Source organism: Mesoplodon bidens (assembly GCF_964165515.1).
Source record: "Mesoplodon bidens genome assembly, chromosome: 9".
NCBI lineage: Eukaryota > Metazoa > Chordata > Mammalia > Artiodactyla > Ziphiidae > Mesoplodon > Mesoplodon bidens.
This window is the reverse complement of record NC_138166.1, coordinates 102,296,830-102,323,040: the sequence shown is the minus strand read 5'-3', so window position 1 is coordinate 102,323,040 and position 26,211 is coordinate 102,296,830. Positions and strand designations below refer to the sequence as shown.

General features: G+C 40.6%; 1 protein-coding gene across 8 annotated transcripts in view; it reads right to left on the bottom strand.

Annotated features, from left to right (window-relative positions):
* The window catches only part of ACTR3B (actin related protein 3B), a 64,135-nt gene extending 39,515 nt beyond the window's left edge, over positions 1-24,620 (bottom strand). For 6 of the 8 annotated variants that reach the window (XR_014016661.1, XM_081244171.1, XM_081244172.1 and 3 more), the window contains exons 1-2: positions 24,480-24,620; positions 7,993-8,048 (exon numbers count right to left, since the gene is read on the bottom strand). Coding sequence is in view for 5 of the 8 variants with exons in the window: in XM_081244171.1 (XP_081100297.1) it covers positions 7,993-8,048; positions 24,480-24,523 (100 nt within the window). In the remaining 3 variants the exon portion in view is untranslated. Of the gene's footprint in view, positions 1-863; positions 1,068-7,992; positions 8,049-24,479 lie in introns of those variants that run through there. The other 2 variants (XM_081244169.1, XM_081244174.1) reach the window with 2 other exon arrangements.
* Between the last annotated feature and the right edge of the window lie 1,591 nt (positions 24,621-26,211).

Here is a 26,211-nt window from a genome sequence, read left to right as displayed (position 1 = left end):
ACCTACAGGATCTAACCGACATGAAGAGAACATTCCACCCAACAAGAACAGAACACACATTGTTTTCAAGTGCACATGGGACCAAAATAAATCTAATACTGGACCATAAAACGAACCTCAACAAGTTTAAAAGAATTAAAACCATAAAAGTGTGCTTTCTGACTACAATGGAATTAACTCAGAAATCAGTAACAGAAAGATAATGAGAAAATCCCCCAAATACTTGGAAACTAAACAACATAGGTCTGAATAATCCATGGATCAAAGAGGAAGTCTCAGGGAAAATAAAAACTGCATGAACAGAAGGAAAATTAAAATACAAAATATTAAAATGTGTGGGACATAGCTAAAGTAGTGCTAAGAAGGAAATTTTTAACACTACATGCTTACATTAGAAAAAAGAAGTCTCAAATCAATAATCTAAGTTCCCACCTTAAGAACCGAGAAGAGTAAAATAAACCCAAAGCAAGAAAATGGAAGGAAATAAAGAGCAGAAATTAATGAAATTTAAAACAGAAAAAATAGAGAAAAATCAATGAATCAAAAAGCTGATTCATCGAAAGTTAAAACTTTTGCTCTGCAAAAGACCCTGTGAAGAGGATGAAAAGACAAGCTAAATGATGGGAGAAATTACTTGCAAACCACAGATCTGACAAACGACTCATATCTAGTATATACAAAGAACCCTGAAAACTTAACAGTAAAAATACAAGCAACACTATTAAAAAATGAGCAAAAGACACCAAGAGACATTTCAAAGATGATATTCAGATGGCAAATAAGCACATGAAAAGATGTTTGCCATCACTGGCCGTTAGGGAAACAAAAATAAGGAGGAGAATGAGACATCACTGCATACTTACCGGAACAGATAAAGTACACCAGTGACAATGGCAAACGCTGTCAAGGTGAAGCTGGCTCTCTCATACATAGCTGGTGGGAGTGCAAAATGGCACAGCCACTGTGGAAAGCGCTCTGGTAGTTACTGAAAAACACTAAACACAAACTTGCCATACAACTTGTGCTATGCACAGGACTTATCCAGAGAAATGAAAAATTATGTCCACGCAAAGACCTGTACACAACTGTTCATAGCAGCTATATCTGTAACAGCTAAAAACTGGAAATAACCGAGATGCCCCTCAAAAGAAGAATGTTTAAACATCTGTGGTACACATCCACACACTGGAATAATACCACTCAGCAATAAAAAGGGACAATCTACTGATACATGCAACAACCTGGATGGCACCCAAGGGCTTTATGCCAAATGAGCAAGCTAATCTCAAAAGGACACATATACTGTATTACTCCATCTCTATAACATCCTCTAAACAGCAAAATTATGGAGACGGAAACAGATTAGTGGTGGTCAGTGGGCAAGGACGGTGGAGGGGAGGGATATACGTGTAATTATAAAGAAATAACATGGGAAATAACACGTGTAATTATAAAATAATAACACGTGTAATTATCAAGAAATAACACAACTTCTTTGTGGTGATGAAATAGTTCTATATCGTGACTGCAGTGGTGGTTACAGACATCTACACATGGGATAAAATGACAGAGAACTGCACTTACACTGTTCCAACGTCAAACTCCTGGTTTTGATATTGTACTATGATTGTGTAAGATGTAACCTTTGGAGAGAACAGGAAAAAGGGTACACAGAACCTCTCTAAACTCTCTTTACAACTTCCTGTGACTCTGTATTTCAAAATAAAATATTTTAGACACAAATAAAATACAGTTGTAAGGTATGTATGAGCTTGTAAATTATTTAAACAAATTAAAAAATAAAGCACCTCAGTTAGCTATAATGATGAATCAAAACTAACAAGATTAAACTTAATAAAGAACAATGTAAAAGTTCTGCAGATCAAAAAAAAAAAAAAACTGTATGGGTATAGAATGTGTATAACCAGAAGACACAGGCTATTCTCCAAGTGCTAAAAAGTCATTAGAAGGCAATCTAAGGAAGATTATCAGGGAGAGTATATCTAAGGAAGAATATACCTAAAGATTTAGATAAAAATTCTATATCTCAAGAACACTTGCTACAGCAGTTGACAGACAACAGTAATTATTTTTTAACATTTATTTATTTGTTTGTTTGTTTGTTTGGCTGTGCCAGGTCTTAGTTGCGGCACACAGGATCTTTGTTGCTGCACGTGGGATCTTCGTTGCGGCATGTGGGATCTTTTAGTTGCAGCATGTGGGAACTTTAGTTGCAGCATGCAAACTCTTAGTTGTGGCATGTGGGATCTAGTTCCCTGACCAAGGATCAAACCCGGGCCCCCTGCGTTGGGAGAGCAGAGCCTTAGCCACTGGACCACTAGGGAAATCCCAACAACAGTAATTTTTAAAATAAAAATATCCAGTATATTTCTCAAAAGAATCTCAAACATTTTACTAAACCTTCAAACAATAATTCCTAACTTATATAAACTATTCCAAAGAACAGAAAAGAAAGCTAACAACCTCATTTCATAAAGCCAGTATAATTTTGATGTACAAACCAAACAAAACTAGTACAAAATAAAGAAAATTATAGACTAATCTCACTTTTGAACATTGATAGAAAAATCCCAAATAAATATTTGCAAATACAATTCAGTATGTACTTGATATTTCATAACCAAGTAGGGTTTATCTCAAGAATAAAATAAAAGAGTGTTCAACATTTGAAAAATATATCAATGTAATTCATATTAGGAGCCTAAGTGTCAAAACCACATAATCATCTCAAGAGATACACAAAAAGCCTTAAATGTCAACATCTATTCATAATTTAAAAAAAATTCTTTTTAATCTCTTAGTAAACTAGGGATACAACGGCACTGTATTAACCTGAAAAAGCATTTCCACAAAAGCCTACAGCAATCACTAGTGAAACAGTAAAATCATTCTTTTTAAAATCAGAAAGACAAAAGCACCGGCTATCCCCAGTTCTAGTCACTGATAGAAGTTCTAGCCAGTGCAGCCAGATCAAGAAAAAAATATGAAGTATTGGGGTTGGAAGAGACAAAATAACCATTATTTGCAGTTAATACAATAGCTTGCATAGAAAACTTAAGAGAACCTGCAAGCTATTCGAACAAATAAGACAGGGCAGCAGGACTGTTGGATTCAAAAACAACTTTAAAAATTCAGCAGCATTCCTACTATGGTGGCAACAATTAGAAAATTTAATTTAAAAAAATTCACAACAGCAAAAAAATAAAGGTACCTAAAAATAAATATGGCAAAAGGTATGTATGAGCTTTTTAAAGGATACTGAAAAACATTACTGAAAAACATAAGAAACATGAAAAAACAATAAAACATATATACCATACTCCTGGATAGGAAAATTCAATTCATAAAGATATCAAATTTTTAAAAATATTTATTTATTTAGGCTGCGCCGTGTCTTCGTTGCGGCATGCGTGATCTTCGTTGCGGCATGCAGGATCTTTAGTTGCTGCATGCATGCAGGATCTAGTTCCCTGACCAGGGATCGAACTCAGGCACCCCGCATTGGGAGTGTGGAGTCTTACCCACTGGACTACCATGGAAGTCCCAAGATACCAAGTTTTTCCCAAATTAATCTACAAATTCAATGTGTCTCTAATCAAAATCCCATCATAATTTTTCATTGACCTTAAACTGATTCTAAAATTTATGATAAAGAGTAAGGGCCTAAGAATAGTCAAACCTACTCTGAGAAAGAAAAAGGAGAAGGAACCAGACCTATCGGATATAGAGACATGCCAAAGTAATAGTATTTAATAGAGTATGAATTTGCAACAGAAAAACACCATAAATATTCCCAACCGTACACAGTGCCTCAATATGATTGAAGAGGCACCCTCCGATAAGTGGTGCTGGGGCAACTAGCCTTCCATTTGGAAAACAACTAACTCTCTCTCCCACACCATAAAAAAAAATTTTTTTTCTTAGAAGAAAATACAGACAGTCTTTATGACTTTAGACTATAAAGGCATTTTTAATAGAAATAAATTATAAAAAAAGGTAAGACTGAAAAACTGAACTACATGAAACTTTTAAACCTCTGGGATTAAAAAATAATTTTAAAGACATCTTAAAATAGGAGAAGAGGGACTTCCCTGGTGGTGCAGTTGTTAAGAATGCCCCTGCCAATGCCTGCCAATGCAGGGGACACGGGTTGGAGCCCTGGTCCGGGAAGATCCCACATGCCGCGGAGCAGCTAAGCCCGTGCGTCACAACTACTGAGCCAGCGTTCTACAGCCTACGAGACACAACTACCGAGCCCACGTGCCACAACTACTGAAGCCTGCACACCTAAAGCCTGTGCTCCGCAACAAGAGAAGCCACTACAATGAGAAGCCCGCGCACCGCAACGAAGAGTAGCCCCCGCTCGCCGCAACTAGAGAAAGCCCACGCGCAGCAACGAAGACCCAACGCAGCCAAAAATAAATAAATAAATAATAAATAAAATAGAAGAGGATATTTACAAGACATTAGTATTCAAAGTATACACAGAGTTTCTGTAACTCCATAAAAAAGACAAAAAAATGCAACAGAAAAATGGGCAAATACAGACAATGAAAGGTGCTCAACCTTCCTAGTAATCAGAGAAATGCAGACTTATAAAATGAGACATCATTTTACATTCATTAGACTGGCAAAAATTTAAGTCAAATAAGATCAACTGTCGTCAAGGATGTGCAGAATCAAAAACACCCATCCACTGCTGATGGGCATTTAAATCAGTCCAGGCGCTCGGAAAAGCCGTTTGGCAATAGCTGACAAGGCTGAAGAGGTGCACACCTGAGTGATGAAACAACCCCGTTTCTCATGTTTTCTCTTGGGAAACTAGCACATATGGATAAGAAGATACTTACTGTATCATTGTACAACAGAGAAAAAACTGGAAAATGCCCAAATGTAGATTCACGTATTAGACTTCTGATCTAGATCTGTATATATAGCAACACTGATACATCTTGAAAACAAAATATTGAGGGTTTAAAAAAAAACAATGTAGAAAGTTATTTACAGTATAATTATCATTGTGGAAATGTTTAAATTCACAAAATACTACATACTGTCATTGTATCCTGCATCTGTAACATAAGGATGAAGCGTGGACTGAATACAGCTAATGTCCAGCAAAGGAGGGAGAGCGGGGAAGGACAGGAGGAGAGGAAAGGGGACTGGCGCTCACACGGATGTATGCCTGTATTAGGTACTTACAAGATGCAATTGTGTTAACATTCGTTCATTCCCGGTGGTAGGTAAATGGGTCTTTGTTATATTATCTTTCTTTCTTTCTTTCTTTTGTTTTCCAAAATAAAGATTTAAAAGACATTCAGAAACAAAAGCATCTCTGGGCTCAATCCCTGTCTCCAGTCTAGACCTTTCCCCAGAGCATCAAACCTTTTACCCTGCTGCCTACAGGACGTTTACACCCGAACTCTTCAAACATCAACTGTCTAAAATGTACTCACTTTCTCCTGCCCCCTCCCACATCCTCTTTCTGTGGATGTGATCACCACACATACACTCCTCTGCCTGAAACTTTTCAGTGACTCTCAACTTTCTCCAACAACTTAAAGGAAAAGAAAAAATAGGTAGAGAAAACCTTTCTTCAAACAATCAAGCAAATTCTGCACAGAAGCTCAAATAAATAAGATACAGGCAGGGCTGCCCTGGTGGACCAGGACAGGGCTCGGCGACTCTCTAGTCTGGGACAAGGCCCCTGAGGGAGCCTGGGAAACAATGCGAAGGTTCCCCGTTTGCAAAATAAAATGACAATTCCTTAAGATACAAGTGCTGGCCCTTCTCCACGTTCCCAGCCCACTCTCCCAGCCCCCTCTGCCTGGGGGGTGCCTCCCCTCTGTTCCCCCCAGAACCAGAAAGGCCCTGTTCCGGCACTCTCCACACAGCCACACATGTACAGACAAGCCCCCTTCTCTCTTTGGAAGCCACTTTGCATCTTGAACTTCACCTTGTGAACAGAGCCTCTGTAAGGACAAACAGGGTTCGGATGCCAGGACTGGGAGGGCAGCAGGCCTGCTGCCCAAGGTACCCGAGGCCCTCGGTCCACCTGTCCCAACACACTCCCTTCTGTCCCCCACGGCTTCTCTAACTCTTGCAACAAATTCAGCCAAGGGTGTAACTCTTCCTTTACTCCTGCCTCCTTGACCTTTTTCTTTCTAGCTTCTACCACTGCTGTTCTCAGCACCAATGCGAGAGCTGCCGCGCCTGCTGACAGTGAATGGAATCCGCCTAAGAGCTGACTTCAATCCCCTCTCTGTTAACGATGACAGGTGAAGTGGTGCAGCCAACTGAATGCTGCCGACAACTGTATTAAAGCAAGAGGTGCAAGGTAATCCTCTTAGAGCTGCTGCACTTCACAAGGTTAAAACTAATCTGCTTTGAAAAATCAGAAAGTCCAATTCCAATTTACCAATTCAGCATGGAATGATCCAGTTCTCTGGCATTCACAATATAAAATTCACAGAAGACTGATCTGTCCTACAGAATGCCAATTGTTATGGACTGAACTGTGTCCCCTCAAAATTCCTCTGTTGAAGCCCTAACCCCCAATGTGACTGTAGTTGGAGATGGGACGTCTCAGTTTAAATGAGGTCATAAGGGTAGAGCCTCAGTTCCACAGGACTGGTGTCCTTATAAGAAGAGGAAGAGATACCAGAGGTCTCTCTCTCAGCCATGCACACACACACAAAAAAGGCCATGTGAGGACACAGTGAGAAGGCACCATCCACAAGCCAAGGAGAGAGGCCTCACCAGAAACCAATCCTGATGGCACCTTGATCTTGGACTTCAAGCTTCTATTCTGTGATAAAATTAATTTCTGTTGGTTAAGACATCCAGTCTATGGTATTCTGTTATGGCAGCCCTAGCAAACTAATACAACAAACCATGAATTTAAAATGAGGACCAGCAGACCAATTGTGCCTATTGTCGAGGACACCCCGTCATAGTAACCAAGTATTTAGACCTAGAAAATCCAGTTCATGATCAGTTATCCAGCAAGCAAGGACCTGGAATGAGGTGAATTAAATGTTCTCAAGGAACGAGGGTGCACTTTCTAGCGATTTGAATACCCATATCCACCGAAAAGGCTTTAGTCTCCCTTGAACAAACACTAATAACTAAGCTCCTTCCCCACTGCTCTGCGAGGCTGCTCACGCTCCATGGTGGTCAAAGAGCCTGTTACTCAGAAGTCCCTGAGCCCATAACGGCTTACAATTTCTAAGGTCGTGACTTATCTTACAAGGGCTACGTTTAGGAGGAGGAACTTCACTTCACTCTTGACTGACATACCTGCCTCTTTGGTAAACGGTCTCCAAAAAATAACCCGGAAGTTAAACAGTCTCAGAGAAGAATTCTACCCTGTGGACTACCAACCTGACCTTGGGGTCTCCGGTGAATAAAGAGTGGGCAGGATGCACTCTGGCCAAAATGGGGACATTTCTTCCCTTATTATGCTCTACTGACTAACATTTAAACAAAAACACAACACTTCAGAACATAATAAAACAGGCCTCTCCTTTCAAAAAAAAAAATCTTTCAATAAAGTGAACAGTGTAATACAATAGATAGTGCACCAAAGTGCTAAGTTAATAAAACTGTACTTACTTAAAATTACAAATTAACCTTAAGGAACCACATATACGTCTTGTAAGCAGCTCAGACATGTATGACTGAATGAAGTCCTCTGCCAACCACCCAAGCTGAAACTCCGATGACTGTGACAAAGGACTGTATCAGAGGAGAATCAAAGGACTAGAAAGCTGGGAGGGCTTAGGTGACAGCTCCAGCCCATAGCAATACTCAGCAGCCAGATGCCAACATAAATAACTCCCCAGCAACCAGAACAGTCATCTAAAAGAAGACGGCAAGTAAATTCATATACCTTGAAAAACAGAATTAGAATGTTTAGAACAATTATAAGAAACACAATCCTTTATAAACCGAGGGTGGAGCTTTACTTACATGAAGGAATAATGAACTGTGGCTCAGTGTTGCCTGCGTAGCCAAGCTTGGTATACCTAAAAGCACAAAGTCATCAACACATGTTTAGATAATAATACTGTCCTCTATATCCCATTAATGTCTTTTATTATAAGCTCTCCAAGGCCTAAAATATCAAGACTGAAAATATGCCCGTGAAATTAAAGAAAAAAAAAAAAAACACCTCGTGATGACTAAGAATCAAACGCCAATTTCAGATAAGCAAGCAGTTACAAAAACATAAAATATTATGCCTGTTTCTACTGGAAAAATTCATATATTAACACATGAATTACATTTGTGTATCCCTAATAACTTTAAGGTGCTTTTATATTCTTTTAATCTTTACAAAAATCTTACAAAGGAAGTAAATATTATCCCTGTTGTGCAGATGAGAAAACTGAGGCACTGAGAAGTTAATTAAGCTGCCCAGAGCCAAACAGCTAGAGAACAGAAAAAGAACCCACATCTGAATATGCAGGCTCTAATTCCAGAGCTGCCTCTCAAACAAACGTACTTACTTCCCAAACTTCGTGAACTTTTGGGGGGGTTAGGGAACTCCGTAATTTTCTTAAAGTATCATATGGCACCTGTCTGGAAGAGCTACTGCCAGGTCCTGAGAGCATCCGACAGAAGCAGCTCTCTATCACCTCATTTCAGAACGAGCCCATCTTCTGTCAAGACACTCTTTACGATGGATTCCAAAAGTCTTACCTAAAATGCATGCCAAAACACTACCATCTGTTCCAAAAGCATTTGCTTACCTCCTAAAAAAAAAAAAAAAAAAAAAAAAAAAAGTGGGGTGGGGACCACCCCCCGGAACCATCTGCTGGAAATGTGACCCTGGAAAGGCTCCTGAGTGCCCCCCTTCTCAGCAGGCCCTCTGTACCAAGCGGTCAGGTCGAGACAAGGAGCCATCATTCTGCAGTAATGCTCCCAAGGAATAAAAACACTTCCTAGCAGTGCCGAAGGCAACTTTATTAATTCATGCTATTTTGCAAATTATTTCAAGATGCTTGATACTAAATTTTTTGATGTGATTAATACATTCCAAGTTCTAATAAATTAATTTTATGATTTTTAAATGTATTTTAACCATATGCTAATTTTACTATTTTTGAACACACATTAAATAAATAAGGTTTAGGGAGACAAAAAAAGCAAGTCGGGTCCACTTACATCATGCCTTACTGCTCAGTCTCCATGGGACTAAGGTCTTGGTCTCACAAGAGATTGGGCAAGGCCAGGCGCTGAGACCTGTCAGGCCCAACAAGGAGTTTATAAAAGGCAAGAGCCATCTGAGGGCACTCCCAAGTTCTACCGAAGTACACAAACCAAGTGGACCCACAAGTCCTCGACTCCAGGGCTCGCCAGACCCAAAAGGAGAGTCGAAGCCAACCCAGAGCCCACGGGAGGCAATATATACTGAACTTTAAGAATTCTGGATCATCTTCAACTGAACCAGTTTTCTGGAAGTAAATTCCAAATAACAAATATAAACAAAGTGAATGACTGACCCAAGGCTAAAGAAGTCCAGAGAAGCTAACAAGCAGGCCAGAAATCACTAGAATCACTGCACTGCACCTAAGTCTCTGCTTTTAACAGGGGCCACTTCGCTCATCAGCCACACCACCCACCTCGTACTTAAAGAAGCCCACCTCCCACACTGTTAGATTATAAATTGCAGCATGACCAGAACAGGGTCCTTCTTTTTTTTTTTTTTTTTTTTTGCGGTACGCAGGCCTCTCACTATTGTGGCCTCTCCCGTTGCGGAGCACAGGCTCCGGACGCGCAGGCTCAGCGGCCACGGCTCACAGGCCTAGCCGCTCCGTGGCATGTGGGATCTTCCCAGACCGGGGCACGAACCCATGTCCCCTGCATCGGCAGGCGGACTCTCAACCACTGCGCCACCAGGGAAGCCCCAGGGTCCTTCTTCTTGATTTTATCTCCACCCTGAACAGCCCTGGCTGTGGCAGACACTCCTTAAGTATCTGCTGAATGAGTTCTTACCAGGTGTAAGAAAAGGCAATCACTGGCCAACTGCTGGGGAAGGAACCAGTGTTTGAAAGGGGGGGATGCTGACAGTCAGAAAAACAATTTGATGGGACAAGAAAAGAACAAAGACATTGTCTAATACAACCTCTCGCACTTGGTTTTGTGTAATAGGGTTATTTCAAAAAAAAAAATAACCTGAAACAAATATTTATACCACTGACCCTCTGAACAACACACGTTTGAACTGCACGGGCCCACTTATGTGTGGTTTTTTTCAACAAATATACAAAAATATATGTGTAGAAGATCGTGTGCAAGGCTTACACTGAACTGGATAGCCTATCCTTACACAGGCGCAAGGTTAAGTGATATATAATATAAAATTAATAAATGAATCAACTATATACTTCAATAAAAAAATAAAATGAAAAAAAAATAAAATTAATAATGTGTTCATTTTCTTACTTTGCTTTCAAAGGGTTACATTACAGTATGCCTCTCTCTCTCTCTCTCTCTCTCTCTCTCTCTCCAGTAACTGGAGAACCTGCAGATCAGTCTATCATCACAGGTAAGTGGTGGTGTTTAAAATGCAACAATGCTTCCAAAACTGTATTATGAATGGGACTGTAATACTGTCTACCATACAGATTCTATAACAGCTCACCCGTCAGTGTACAGGCTGGGCTACCGAGAGGCAGGTGTATCAGTGACACCAGGTGTCCATCATACCGCTGCCGCTTCGTTAGTAATGCTGGAAACGCACCGTAAATAAATACGAAGTCCTTTTTCACATGTCTTTTCATTGTTGATGTCTAGTGTTAGTAACACATGTAACATCTACAGTGTTTTGTATAATACTGATGTAGGTACGGACAGATGAGTCATCGTGTAAACAGATGATGTAAACTTATGGTACCAATAAATACAGTCCAGTGCTATAAATGTATTTTCTCTTATGATTTTCTTAACAACATTTTCTTTTCTCTAACTTACTTTAAGAATATAGCATATAATACATACAACAAAATATGTGTGAGTCGACTGTTTATGTTGTCAGTAAGGTCAACAGTAGGCTATTAGTCGTTGTTTTGAGAGAGTCAAACGTTATACACGAATTTTCAACTGTGGAGCGGGGGGGTCGGTGCCCCTAGCCCCACTTTTGTTCAAGGGTCAACTGTATAGAAAAATGCTAACATTTATTAAAATTAGGCACTAAGTATCATTCATGTCCGTTATATTACTTTCAGTATTTCTGAAAGGCAACAGTGTATTGTATTGGTTGTGACCATGCACTTTGGCACCAGACTGCCCAAGTTCAAATCCCAGCTCTGTTATTTGCCAAATGTGTAACTATCTGTATCTCAGTTTCTCCATCTGTTAAAAGGAGGATCATAATACAACCTACCCCCTAGGATTAGTGAGTTAATATATTTAAAAGATAAATAGAATGAGCACTACAACAGTGCTAGCTATGTATGTTTCAGTTATTTTTTACTATTATTTTTCTGTATGTTTGAAATATTTCCTAATTTAAATTTTTGGAAAATTTTATTTATTTATTTATTTATTTATTTATTTATCTATTTATTTACTTTTGGCTGAGTTGGGTCTTCGTTGCTTCACGCAGGCTTTCTCTAGTTGCGGCAAGCAGGGGCTACTCTTTGCTGCGGTACAGACTTCTCATTGTGGTGGCTTCTCTTGTCGCGGAGCATGGGCTCTAGGCACATGGGCTTCAGTAGTTGTGGCACGTGGGTTCAGTATTGTGGCTCACAGGCTCTAGAGTGCAGGCTCAGTAGTTGTGGCACACGAGCTTAGTTGCTCCGCGGCATGTGGGATCTTCCCAGACCAGGGATCGAACCCATACCCCAGGCACTGGCAGGCAGATTCTTAACCGCTGCGCCACCAGGGAAGTCCCTGAAAAGTTTTTTTAAAAAACAGGACGTTCTGTGTCCCAAATCATATTACTCAGTCTTTCTGCTGTGCCCACTCTAAACACCACAAACTAATTTGTGAAGTGATGGAGATAAACTGCACCGGCAGTGAAACTAGAAGTACCAGGTGTCCTTCAACAACCATGGCTCAACTCCATCCCACGTTCTGTGCCCTGAAATCATAAACAATGGCCCACAGCAGCAAAAGGTCAGGCTGCAGAAATGCATGGGGCCCTTTTCAGGCCCACAGCTCTAAAATTCAGCTATATACTGATGATGCCACTTGGCAACAGCTGCTAGAGTGTTCAGATTCTGAAGTCACCATGTTCTAAGACAGCACAGCCCTCACAGGAGGGAGGCTTTCTGTCACAGAATTACATGAGTACCTTGCAGCAGTAACATTTGGCAAACAATGATCTTCATGACTGAGGCAAACTAACATTAAACTATATGAGGTCTTCCCTTCCTTTGCTAGCAAAACTGAAACCATTAAAACCACTGGCAAAAGCACAAATTACTCAGATCACTTTATGGTAATTTAATGTCTTTGAATCTTCCTGTGCTATTTTTTATATAGCATCAGATATACTTGAGGTTTTCTCACTTTGAATAATCACAACGTAAGGATATGTAACAATATTTTTAAGAGACATTCAAATTTTAAATTTTAACAAAATCTTCATCAATACAGGTTCATATAGAACTTCAACAAGACCCTATTAAACAGAACACTGTAAATATAACTAACAAGTGCTCCTCCTAAAATTCTCTCCTAGGAGGACAACCCAGTGCTAGATTGGCACACCCCATTAGAGATAATCTTACAATGGTGCAACTATACAAAGAACACAACCAAAAAGAAATCAACAAGTAAAACACAACTCTTAAACAGGTAAAGTGTTCAAGACACCATTTATGCAAACAAAGAAACATTCCAACCAGTTTACTAGCTAGAAATTATGTAGCAGGCATATATGAGGACACTGAGAGAGGGAGACGAGGGGAAACACGGTCCTTGTCCTCAAAATGTTCCCCAAAATGTTCATCTGTTAGACTCACAAACACAGAAAACAAACTTATGATGACCAAAGGGGAAAGAGGGAGGAGGGAGAAATTAGGAGTTTGGGATTAGCAGATACGAACTACTATATATAAAACAGATAAACAACAAGGTCCTACTGAATAGCACAGAGAACTATATTCAATATCTTGTAATAATCTATAATGAAAAAGAATATATACATGTATAACTGAATCACTTAGCCATACACCAGAAACTAACACAACATTGTAAATCAACTATACTTCAATTTAAAAAAAAGAAAAATGTAATGTAAAAATAAATAAATGAAAGCCGTACAATAAATGATGTGAATTATACTTTTTTTAAAATGGTCACCTGTTAGAAACATGATTTCAGATTGAGTTTTTCACAGTAGCATGGCCCACATTATCTGGCAGGTGAGTTTAAGATCATCTGGGTAGGCATCTAGAAAGAGTGTACCAAGCCTGACTGATCAGATCACCTGGGAAGCTTCTGAAAATACACATTCCCAGGACCTGTCCCAGAATCACAGAGAAGGAGCCTGGGCATCCGTATTTTAAACATCCCCTGCCCCTCCCCTGCCATGGTTCTGATGATCAACCAGCCCAGGAATCACTGACTAAACTATACCACATGCGATCATCTGTGAATTTTTAGGTAACGCAAGCTCCCCATCCTCACGCTCACGTTCTAACAAAACCATCTACACCTACCACATTATCAGATAAAATGTACCTACAATGTTGAAGTTTAATACTGGCTAGAGGCTCAGAAGAAAGGACTCAGATGTACCGAGTCTGTCTTATTTAGAATACTGTGTGTTTAAGTATTCTATGGAAAAAAAAAATGTAGGAAATGCTTTTCAATGCAAACTATTTATGTAATTAAGGTGTGATGAAAAAAATCTAGTAGCGGGAAAAAAAAAGGCTCAAAACAGAAATAGTTAATCCTTAGGAAGAGATAATGGGGGGCGGGAAATCTCTCAAACCAAAAGACAGTGAAAAACCAGAAGCATTCCTATTGAAGACAGAATGAAGCCAAGGAGACCCACCACCATAACTCTCATTTAACACTGTTTTGGAAGAACCAGATAATACAAATCACAAAGAACTAAATAAAAGGAATAGTACTGGGAAAGAGAAGGCAAAATTTATTTGTAAATCATAATTACAGACCTGGAATATCAAAGGAAATTAAGTGAAAAACTAAAAGCAATAGGGAATTCAGCAAGATGGTCAGTTACTCAACGAAGAGACAAAAATCAGCAACTTTCCTACCAGTCACAAGTGAGACTATACACTGGATGAAAAGATCCCATTCACAATGGCAACAACACAGAAAAATATTACCCGTGAGAATAAACCATAGGATGTGAAGAACTCTCCATATACAAGGAGACAAATAGAGACACACCTTCTTCATACAGGATGAGTTTTAAAAGAAACATCATATATCACTAAATTCACCTATAAATTTAATGCAAAAGCATTCAAAATCTGGGCCAATATGGAAGGTAGTAGTAACTTACACATGGGTGTTATTAAAAGGCTGAAGTGTCATTACAAAGAGAAGTTTCACATTACCTATCAACATTATAAATGCATGTACCATATTATCCAAATGGTTTTAAACGCATACACCCTACTGTCCAAATAGCACATTTCTAGGTATTTACCCCACAGAAGCACGTTTACATGTATGAAAAGATATGCACAAAAAATGGTCTCTACAGCATTATAACAGCAAAACAACGAAAAAACTGGAAACACTCAAATGCCATAAATAGAGGATAAACTATATTGCAATCATTCAATAAAATGCAACACAACCAACAAAAATGAAGCAGACTTATGTTACTGGCCATATATAGATATAATGTGAAAACAGTTGTGCTAAAAAACCAATGGGTCAACAATGAAACCAAAAAGGAAATTAAAAGATACCTTGAGACAAATGCCAGTAAAAACACAATCTGTGGGATGCAGCAAAAGCAGTTCTCAGAGGGAAGTTCATAGCAAAAATAGTTGCAAAACAGTATATTTTCATATTGTGAGGGAGTTAATGGGGCCCACAGTGCTGGGTTCAAAGCGCAGCACTAGCTCTGACTTTAATCCCGCCTACTTTAGTTGCTTCATTGGTTCAAGGTGAGTAATAACAATCCCTACTTCAATGTTAAACATTACCATTTCTGGAAAATATCTCCTAATTCAAAAAGTAAAAGGATCTCACAGTCAATAATTTTATTTTACTACTGAATGTTATCTGATGTGTAGTCATGATCTGTATTTCTTCCATGAATTGTCCTTGATAATTTTTCTACTGGACTTTTGGATCTTATCAATTTGTGTAAACTCTTACATACTGAGGATTTTAATGCTTGCTCATATATATTACTAATTTTTCTGAGTTTGTTGTTTACCTTCAGTTATACATTTTCTGAAATATAATTGTTTAAACAATTTAGGTGATCAAATCTACCAGTTATTTTCCTGAATAATTTCCTTCGCAGTTTCTACCTTGAAAGTCTCTCCCTACACTAAAAATTTGTATCGTTTCTCTTCCAGTTCTGTGTACATCTGATATACCTGATACATGAAGAGACACATCAATCAGATTTTCCCAAACATGTGTACGTAAGGAATTAAGATCAACAACTTTTACATTAAAAGCCTTTGATTTTTTGTTTGTTTATTTGAACACCATCTTCCCAAAGGACAGCCAGCATGGTGGGGGCGAGCATCATTCTCAAAAATACATAAACTAAGCTTACAGACTGCCAGCCATATTCTCAAACTCAGTGCCACCTTCCACACATCCCCTGACCTGAGACCTTTTCTCATACGGAAATCAGGACAGACAGAAGATACGGAAACAGATCAATAGCTGCATAAAGCAAGACCAAGAGTTACAACTCTGCCTGTTAACCAAATATGTTCTCAAACTTCCAAACACTCTAAAAAGGTACCTATAAAAAGTCTCACTCTCACTCCTACACCCATCTACCCCATTTCGCCTTCCATCCTATTCTCATATATCCTCCAATGTCTCTTTCTGTAAATAACGTATATCCTTATTTGCCCCAAACATTTTAAAAGGTCCTTGTGCAAAACTTCTTTCGCTCTTCCTGTTAAAGGCCCCTCTGCCCACAGCAGTAACTGCCTGCAGTGAGGAGGATTAATCTGACTACCGTCAACTCAACATACTTATATATATCCCGCCTACAACCATGTGTCTAGAGCAGAAGGTGACAATGTAAGCTTGATTAATTTATGTTTGAAAGTGGAAATGTCACATTTTAAAACAGTGTTTCTGAAACTGTATCCTGCAGGAAGTTTTTGATTGAGACCTCTTATGAGGTCCAGTCTCAAACGCCCAACTTCAACCAGAATAGCTCTACCCTCTCCTAAGATGTTTTCCGTTTTTTAAAAAGTGACTACACTGACTCAGAATATGATTTTGATAAAACTAAAATTGCTCCCAGATCCTAATGATAGAGTTCTAAATAATATACACTCCCCACACTGTACCCTGTATATTAACATATGATCAAGTTCTTCAAACGCTTCTTGGGTTGTCTGTCATACAGAAAAGGGCAGTCTCTTGTTTATAGGACACAGTTAAACATGTAAGTTCAAATTTATTAATTCTTTTATCTAAATCCAATATCCTTTCTTTTCTTTTTCTCTATTTGATCTGTAAATTTTACATTACCCTATATACCTGTCCATTTCTTCTTCTACAGCAGCATTCTTTGCCTATGGCTAGTAAATATAAGATCATGATGTGTGGCCTCTTGGTGGGTTTGGTGCATTATCAAGTGAACTCTGACTTCCAAGGTAAAACGGTGGGCTGAACGTGATCTAATTTCACTCTGTCCCGAAGCCCCACTAAAACCAAAGCAAAATGATTTTTTTTAAGATATATAAACCACAACAATAGTGAGAAAAGAAGAGGAGGTAACCGCAAAACTCTGGCCCTGGAGAGCAGCGGACGAGTAGTAAGTGGCTTTGGAGGCGTACACAATCCAGCAGTGGGCAAAGCTGAGAACCAGCCCAACGCACCCCGGACCCTGAAAAGGCCCGGAATGGGCGGCTGCACGGGCACCTGTGGAACCAGGACTGCAGGGCCCAAAACACGAACCTGAGGTGATACTGCTCCCTCCCGCCCCACTCCTCGGGGTGACCACCCTTTCCTGACCCCCGCATTCCCACAAGCTGACTCTAGAGAGTGTAAAGCCAAGCGCCTTTGGACTCCCAGGTCACCTGGCCTGGGCGAGTCCAGGAGCCATCCTGAAAAGAAAGGGGTTACCTGACAGAATACAGAAAAAAGCTGATGGCTCAGAGGCCCTCTCCCACGCCCTTCTCTGCCCCCAACTCAGCTCTCACAACACAAGCACCCAGACCTCACCCTCCAAGCAGACGATCAGAAGTATATCCTCTGGGGAAAATGACCAGCTCAAGAGGAAAGAGCCAAAGGCCGTAAGACCAGGAGATTTCCCAACAAACAACCCACCTATATCACCCCTGGTGAAGTTCAAAATCAATAAGCCAAATCTACACATGCAGGCACTCAATAAGGCAGCAGTAACTTTCACAAAGCAAGAAGAAATAAACAAGAAACACACTAGTGATAGGAGCACTTAACACACCATTCTCATTCAAAGAGTAAGTGGACAAAAAACTGGAAGACCTAAATAACATCATTAATACGATAGCTCATACAGATATACACTGAACTCCGAACATACCAATAGGGAATATTCCTCTTTCCAACTACATACAGAATGTTCACAAAATTGACCATATCTTAGACACAGTGAAGTCTAAAGAACAGAATATAAACAGCACTCTGTTTGTAATAATGTAATAAAACTAGAATTAAAAACAAAAACAAAAAGGCCCTTTTACCTGAAATTTTTTAAACATACTAGCATAGAAATATTGAGTTAAGAGGGAAATTCAAAAGAAAACTACAGAAATGTCTTGAAAACGATAATGAGAAACTATACCCAAATCCCTGTATGTAAGGGATACATATAGGTAAAGACATAACAGCCAAAATTAAATACTTTTTCAATATAAAGGGAAAATTAAAATGAATTTAATATCCAACTCAAAAAAAAAAAGGAAGACAGAAGAAAGAAATAAAAATAAAAGTAGAAATAAGTCAAAAAACAGAAAAATAGGGCTCCCCTGGTGGCGCAGTGGTTGAGAGTCCGCCTGCCGATGCAGGGGACATGGGTTCGTGCCCCGGTCCAGGAAGATCCCACATGCCGTGGAGCGGCTGGGCCCGTGAGCCATGACCACTGAGCCTGCACGTCTGGAGCCTGTGCTCAACGGGAGAGGCCACAACAGTGAGAGGCCCACGTACAGCAAAAAAAAAAAAAAAAACAGAAAAATAACAGAACTAATAAGTAAACCCCAAAGCTTATCTTTAAAAAAAAAAAAAAATCCACAAAATAGGCACATCATTAGGTAAGCCATGAAGAAAAAAGGATGAAAACAAAATAAATTTGAGCAACAAAGGGAAAAATAGCCATAAAAACAAAGATTTTTAAAAATCATGAGACTACTACATACATAAATTTGGAAAATCTAGATGAAATAGAATTTTTCTTTAGACAAATACAACATACCAAAATTGATTCCACTCGAGGTAGGAAGTCTAACCAGCCTTAGAAAAAATGTAAAGAGCAGCAGGACTCTCCTCTCAAGAAAGCACTAAGCTCAGACAGTTTCACTGGGGAATTCTACCAAGACTTTAAAACTCGGATAATCCCAAAATTACTTAAACAATTCCAGAGCACAGAAAAAGAAAGAAAACTTCTTAATTTGTTTTATTAAGAGAGTGTAACACTGATCCCGAAATCTGACAAAGAATGCACCAGAAAACTAAACTATAATTCATACTAATACTGACATGAAAATCTAAATAAAATATTAACAGAATCTACCTACACATCAAAAAATACTGCAGCACGATCAAGTGGGGATTATTACAGAATGCAAGAGTGGTTCAGTATTAGGAAATCCACCATATTAACTGGCTAAGGAAGAAAACCACACGTTCCATTTATTATAAAGAAATCATACAACATGCAACACTCATTCACGTTATAACATTCCAAAATATAGCAGTTGACAGATACTTTCTTAACATATCTGTATAACTTTCTTAACATATATTTGTATATGTGTGTAAGTATGTACATACACACAGCAGCCCAAGAGCCAGCATCTTACTTATTTTAGAAACACCAGAAACTATTCCACTAAAGTAAGGAACAAAAGGATAACGCCCACTAACTCCACTCCTATTTAACATTATTTGGAGGCAATGGCCACTGCAGTATGTCAAAATAAAGAAAATGGGACTTCCCTGGTGGCACAGTGGTTAAGAATCCACCTGCCATGCAGGGGACGTGGGTTTGAGCCCTGGTCCGGGAAGATCCCACATGCTGCGGAGCAAATGAGCCCGTGCACCACAACTACTGAGCCTGCGCTCTAGAGCCCATGAGCCACAACTACTGAGCCCACGTGCCACAACTACTGAGCCCACGTGCCACAACTACTGAAGCCTGAGCACCTAGAGCCCATGCTCTGCAACAAGAGAAGCCCGTGCACGGTAACGAAGAGTAGCCCCTGCTCGCCGCAACTAGAGAAAGCCCGTGTGCAGCAACAAAGACCCAATGCGGCCAAAAATAAATTTAAAAATTAAATTAAATTAAAAAAGGCAATCAGAGCTCCTAAAAACGGAAAGGAAGAGGGAAAACCATCTCTATTTGCCAATGACAAAACTCTGTATCTGGAAAACCCTAAAGATCAAGGGAAAAATGCATACAAACAATAAGAGCATTTTGTAAAGTAGCAGATTATAAAATTAACACAAATACAGTTTATGCTGAACACCTGCTTTCCTTCTGGGACTCTGGAATTCTGGTTTGTGCTAGGCAGGAGGTGCCATGACCAGCCCCCAATAAAAACTCTGGGCACTGAGTCTCTAACAAGCTTCCCCGGTAAACAACGGTTCACACGTGTGTCACAACTGGCTGTGATTAAGCACATCTGTGTGACTCCACTGAGAAAGGATTCCGGATGCTTGCTCCTGGTTTCCTCCAGGCTCTGCCCCATGTGCCTTTTTCCTTGGCTGTTCTTGCTTTTACCTTTTCACTATCATCCTGTGCTTGTTCCTAGCAAATCAATGAACCTGCGGGTGGTCTGTGGGACCCTCACCACACCCCAATCCATAAAGAGCTTCTAAAAATAAAGCAGCAAAAGACTAAAAACCCACAGAAAAACTGGCTAGAGAAATGAAGAGACAGAAAACAGAAACGCAAATGCCTCTTAACCACGTGAAAAGATGCTCATCTTCCCACATAATAATATAAGAAATTCAAATTAAAACTACAATAAGATATCATTTCCTACTTTCTAGATTGGTAAAAAAAATTTTAATTTGGCAATTACTCTGCTGGTGAGTCTGTAAGAAGCCGTAGGCACTCTCACACGTTGCTGGTGAAGACACACACTACTGAGTTGGATGTGACACTGTCCAGCAAAATTACACATGCACTTAGCCTTTGACCCAGAAATCCCATTTCTAGAAACCTATCTCAGAGATGCTCCAGCAAAAAATGTAAAAAGACAAATGCACTGCACTGGCTACGTTGCAGTCTTTTGATAATAACAAAATGCTCAAAAAATGATGGGGACATGTCTAAAGAACTCCAGAAACAGCCTGAATGGGCTTCTGCTGGCCACATCTGGACAATTTAAGCATCAAAACAAATAATGGCAATAAGAAATAATAATCCATTGAATACAGTAAGAATGACATAAATAACTCTTTGAACAAGACAATAACCCGTACAGACGATAAATAAATAAAGGGGAGCCACAGAAAAGTGCATCCTTATAGTAAAATGTTAACTAATAAATGTAGAAAATACTGAAGTTTAAAAAAAAGCCCACAATATTGCAACCATCACTGTAATAATCCATTAGAACAAGAATCAGTACCAATGGATACTAAAACTAATGGGTGAAGGTTTAAGGAAGAACAGGGTATTTGCATAATCTCATAATCTCTCTCCACAAATGACATTAATTACAAAGGGGAAAACAGTAACCGTACAATGGAGAAATCTAGTCGACACCACCGTATCCAGATAATCCAAATGAACGTCATCAACTATCTTTAGCCTTCTGATAGGACGAGTAAGTTCTGGGGAGCTAATGGGCTACACAGTGATTATAGTTCATAATACGGTTTTATACTTGAAAGTTGCCAAGACAAGTGGATCTTAAATATTCTCCCCACCAAAAAAAAAAAAAAAAAAGGTAATTACGTGACGGGATGGAGGTGTTAGTATCGTAATGTGATAATCATTTTGCAATATATAAATGCACCAAATCAACACGTTGTAACCTTAAACTTATGCCATGTTGTGTGTCAAGTACATCTCAATAAAGCTGGAGGGGAAAAGCCTTCTGATGTGATGCACTGAGAAGCTTTGACATCACTTCTGTGGTACTCCTGACAAAAATACACACCCTGTATCTGTCGTAAAGAAACACCAGACAAGCCTAAATTGAGGAACATGATCCGTAACAACTGACTGTCAAAAATGTCGCTGTCCTGAAAGACAGGAAAAGGCTAAGGAACTGGTCCAGTGAAATAAGACTAAAAAGACATGATGAACAGGCAAACACAGTGGATGGTGCCGGATGAGGGCAGAGAGCTGAGCGTCCAGAGACATAATGGGACCATTCATGGGATCCAGACTTAGTAGACAACTCTACTGCATAAACGTTAAATTTTCTGATTTTGATCACTCGTCTGTGACTGTATGAGAGAAGGTCTTTGTTTTCATAAAGGATACACTGAAGTATCTTGGTATAAAACAGCACGATGCCTGCGACTTACAAACAGTTCAGAAAAATAATAACGTGTATAGTATATAGAGAACAATAAGGCAAATGTTAATAGTTGGTAAACTGGATAGAGAATATATAGCAGGTTTTTCGGTACTCTTTTTGCAGCTTTTCAGTAGATCTGACATTTTTCAAAGTAAGTTTAAAAATATAAAAATCTTCAAAAATACGAAAAGTTCAGTTAAGAGAAGTAACACTAGTTTTTGTGGGATATTCTCTGAACACTAAGCAGCCTAGTAATTCACTTAAGTAAATGATACTTCATCTCTGGAGCAAGCAGAGCCATGGTCCATATTATCGTGGCTCCCAGCTCGCCTGTGCTCACTGAGCTGGTCTCAGGGCTCATTAGAGGAGGCCAGGCTCCCAGGATGAAATTTATTTGCAATTAAAAAATACTATTTAGTACACTGTCTACTCAATCATTAAGGTCCACTATGTATAATTCAGTGTGAATTTTTCTGTTAGAATTTAGTACTAGGAAAAGTTTTTTCACCCGAGAAACAGGTATTTCTCTTCCTTCCCGATAACAGGAATTACATAACTGATGATGACCCTCTTATAATTTTGTCAGACAGGAAGACTAAGGCCAAATGTGACACTGGTCGGCTGCACCACTGGTCTACAGTTTAGGGTGACGCCCCAGGCCCATTCTTTTCCTTGGTCCTAGTTATTTTTAATCTACATTTTACCCCTTTTTATTGTATTTTGAGGTAAAAGTCAATCCAAAAACCACTTAGCTCTATGGGAAATATAAGAGCTATTAACATGCTTAAATAAATTTAGGCTCTTCCAGGCTGCTCCATCTGGCCACACACTGGGCACTGGAAATTTATAATTAACCACTGTTGTTTCCACAACAGAACATGTCCATGTGAAACCCACTGGGAAGATTCCCGGCCACTGTTTCTAAGTCCTGACACCAAAGCCTACGACAGCCTGAAGACAATAACATAACTGGGCCATAAAACAAAGATATTCTTAAGTTACATCTCCAAGTGAGATACCACCTACCTCAAAAAGTCAAAACTGCGCACCACATTTTAGATATTTACAGCAAGAATGATGAGTCAGGTCCCCAGCTTACTATTAGTAGAGGTATGACAAATCTTGTGGGCACATTTTACTGCTTCTGCCAAGAAATGCTTTGCATTTCAATAGTTTTACAAGACCCAAACCACAAAAACAAAAAATCTCACGTGCAAATGTGAGAAGGAAAAATTCTTTTACCTGCTGCCTGCACTCTTGACACAAAACAGACCTCAGGTGGGTGTGGGGTGAACACCAGTTCCTGGGAGGAGGGGTTGAATAAGGAAGCCAACAACTGGGTGGGGGGTTAATATCAATGCTGGTTTGGGCTTGGGTTTTGGATAGCAAAACAACTTCTAAAATAAAGAGCCCCGGAACTTCTGGTACAATGTGTATTTCAAAAGGGAAAATTAGTACAAGCAAAGAGGCAGTTTTTTCCAGCCTGTAACCACTACCGGTGGCTTCAGCAGCAAAAGGAAGGAACGATCCGTAGGAGACGGACTGAAGCAAATTAAAGAAGACACCCCTACAAGGTTGTCAAGGAAACGAAACCAAGTGCATTTCTCTACAGAAAAGAATCAAGGCTAAGGTGAACATACCATGGAATATTTTATGGAAAAAATGATTAAAACCCCATCTTGAAAGATCTTTAAGAGGCTAAATTTACTTCCAGGCTACTTTATTAGGTACTTCACCTACACTGCAAGCAGGCAAGCTTGAATTTCTAAACCACCAGCTAGCTGGATTCGGTGAGCACCTTCCTAAAACCAGTGAAGCGGGGGCCACTGAAAGAAAGTACAGGAAACTTCCTAAGGTCTCTTTTGCATATCTCAACAACATCAAAAGAAGCAATCACACCCCAAAAGTAATGCGAAATAAAAACTATACCACAAACAGGCTTTCCCAAATTTAGACTGTTTTTTCAAAATGGAGTTTGTTTTTTTTTTTAAGTGAAAAGGCAACTCTACGCAAAGTAAAGCACGAGCTCAGCCCGAGAGAACCATACCCTCCTGGAAGAGAGCACAGTGGGCTGCAAAAAAAAGGTGTCAACTTGGTAGATGAATATAAAAACCTCCACAAGTAAGTGAGAATCATCAGCAAGGAGAAATGGCATGCGTTTGGGAACCCAAAACGAGGGGCCCTTTTAAGAACGTGAGGAGGTAGGGGCACCGTCAGGCAGGCAGAAGGCAAGTGACGGCAGCGGGGTCTGCAGCCGCCCGCCTGAAACCTGGCATCCCGGGAGGCCCCGGCCGAGCGCGGAGAGAGGAGGCGGGAGGCGAGGCGAGCCTGCCCGACTCCTCCCCTCGGTCCTCTTCGCATCAAGGGGAGCGAGCTCCGCGCGTGGCCCTCGCGGGCGTGGAGGAGAGGAGCGGGGCGCGGAGACGGGCCGGCCGCCCGAACCTGCCCAGCTGTCGGCCGAGACCCGGGCCCCGAGCGGGGTACCTCCAGGTGAGACAGGGGGCGGGCCGCGGGCAGGTGCTCGGCGCCGGGGCTGGAGCGGGGCCGCGCGGGAGCGGGATGGGCGCCCGCGGCTCTTACCCGGTGCCGCAGTCCACCACGCAGGGAGGCAGGGAGCCCGCCATGCTCGGCACGCGCACCGCTCCGTCCACACTGGCTGCCCGGGAGGTCCCGCCGCTGTCCGCTTGCCGCGTTAGCCCCGCGCGGCCCGCTCCCGGGAGCCTCCGCAGCGCCTCTGCCGGGAGCCCGGATGCTCGCCTCAGCCCACGTGACGCATCTCCTGACTGACCAATCACGGCGCAGGCAGCCCCGTCCCCGCCCCCTGTCCGCCATCTTTAGTGCTGGCGGCGGAGCCTCGTTGCCCATACGTCCAACCTTGCTGCTTGAGAGACTGCGGGCTATTTTTAACTGACTTACGGTGAACGTGACCCCATTTCCGAAGGCTGACTCCTTCTCATCCTTTGAGTCTCCGCTCAAATGTCACCTTCTTAGATTAGTTGTCTGTGATCACCCACTAGGTGCCCTCCCTGCACGTTACTCTCTTATCTCAACAATCTATTACTTTCATTCACAACATCGGGAGCAAATTTATATTTTTATTTGTAGTCTGTCCTCCCATTGGAATATAAACTCCGCTAGGATAGGGCTCCTGAATATCTTACCATTGATCACCGGATGCTTAGCACGGTATTTGGTGCATTCATGGGAGGCACCCAAATGTTTTTTGAATGAATAAAGAAAAAAATTGCCGTTAGAATTCTTATACCTACCAGAACACTGCATGTCTTCCTCTATAGAAGAAAAACCTATAAAACAAATGCATGGTCAGCCTTTAGAAATGAATGACCTTAGATTGGGTTAACACTACACCAAGATCATTATGGAAAACGTTTTCAAGTATCAAAGATGGGATGATGTCCAAAAGTTCTTACTGGAACCCTGGGACCAAAGTAGGCAACCACTTACCGCCTATGTTATGAAGGTACTGAAAGTCCCACTTCCTTCCTCCTCCCTCCCTCTAATAAATTCCTGACATTATTTTTTAGGAGCTTTCTGGAGACATAATTCCGTGTAGTTTAACTGGTATTAAAAGCACATGTTTTGTTGTTGTTGTTGTTTTTTGTTTTTTTGGCGGGTCTTGCCGGACGGACGGCTTGTGGGATCTTAGTTCCCCCGACCAGGGATGGAACCCATGTCCCCTGCAGTGGAAGTGTGGAGTCCTACCACTGGACCAGCTACTTTTAAGTCCCTTAAAAGCACTTTTAAACTGCTTTTTCCCTAGGAAAAGTAGTAGATTAGTTGGTCATGCTAGGTAACCCATGATCATTCCTTTTTTTTTTTTTTTAAACCTATTCAGTTCAAATAAGGGCCAGATCTAGAAATTTTTAAAGGGAACTAGAAAGAAAAGTAGAAGGTGGGAGGAAAAGGAAAGGTCAGGAGTGTGGAGGAATCCCAGTATAGGACCCAGAGGCTGGGGTCAAAGGCTCACTCCTTTGTATTTTGCCAAAGCCCTGCCCAGCCCCACTTTTCCATGGCCCTCAACAGAATGTTGTAAACTCTAGACTGCAGACTGTCAGCACTGCCACGTCTTTCATTCGCTTAATACATATTTATCAAGTGCCTACTATGAGACAGGCCTTGTATTAGATTGGGCATGAAACAGTAAGTGGGACATTTACAGTCTCTGCCCCCAAGACTTTAGAGTCTAGTGAGAGATAGCAACAGTAAACAGGCAGTTGCAATACAGTGTAATCCAAGTTGGTGCAAGTCCAGGGTGCCCAGAAAGCCATTAACAGGGCACCTAAACCTGTCT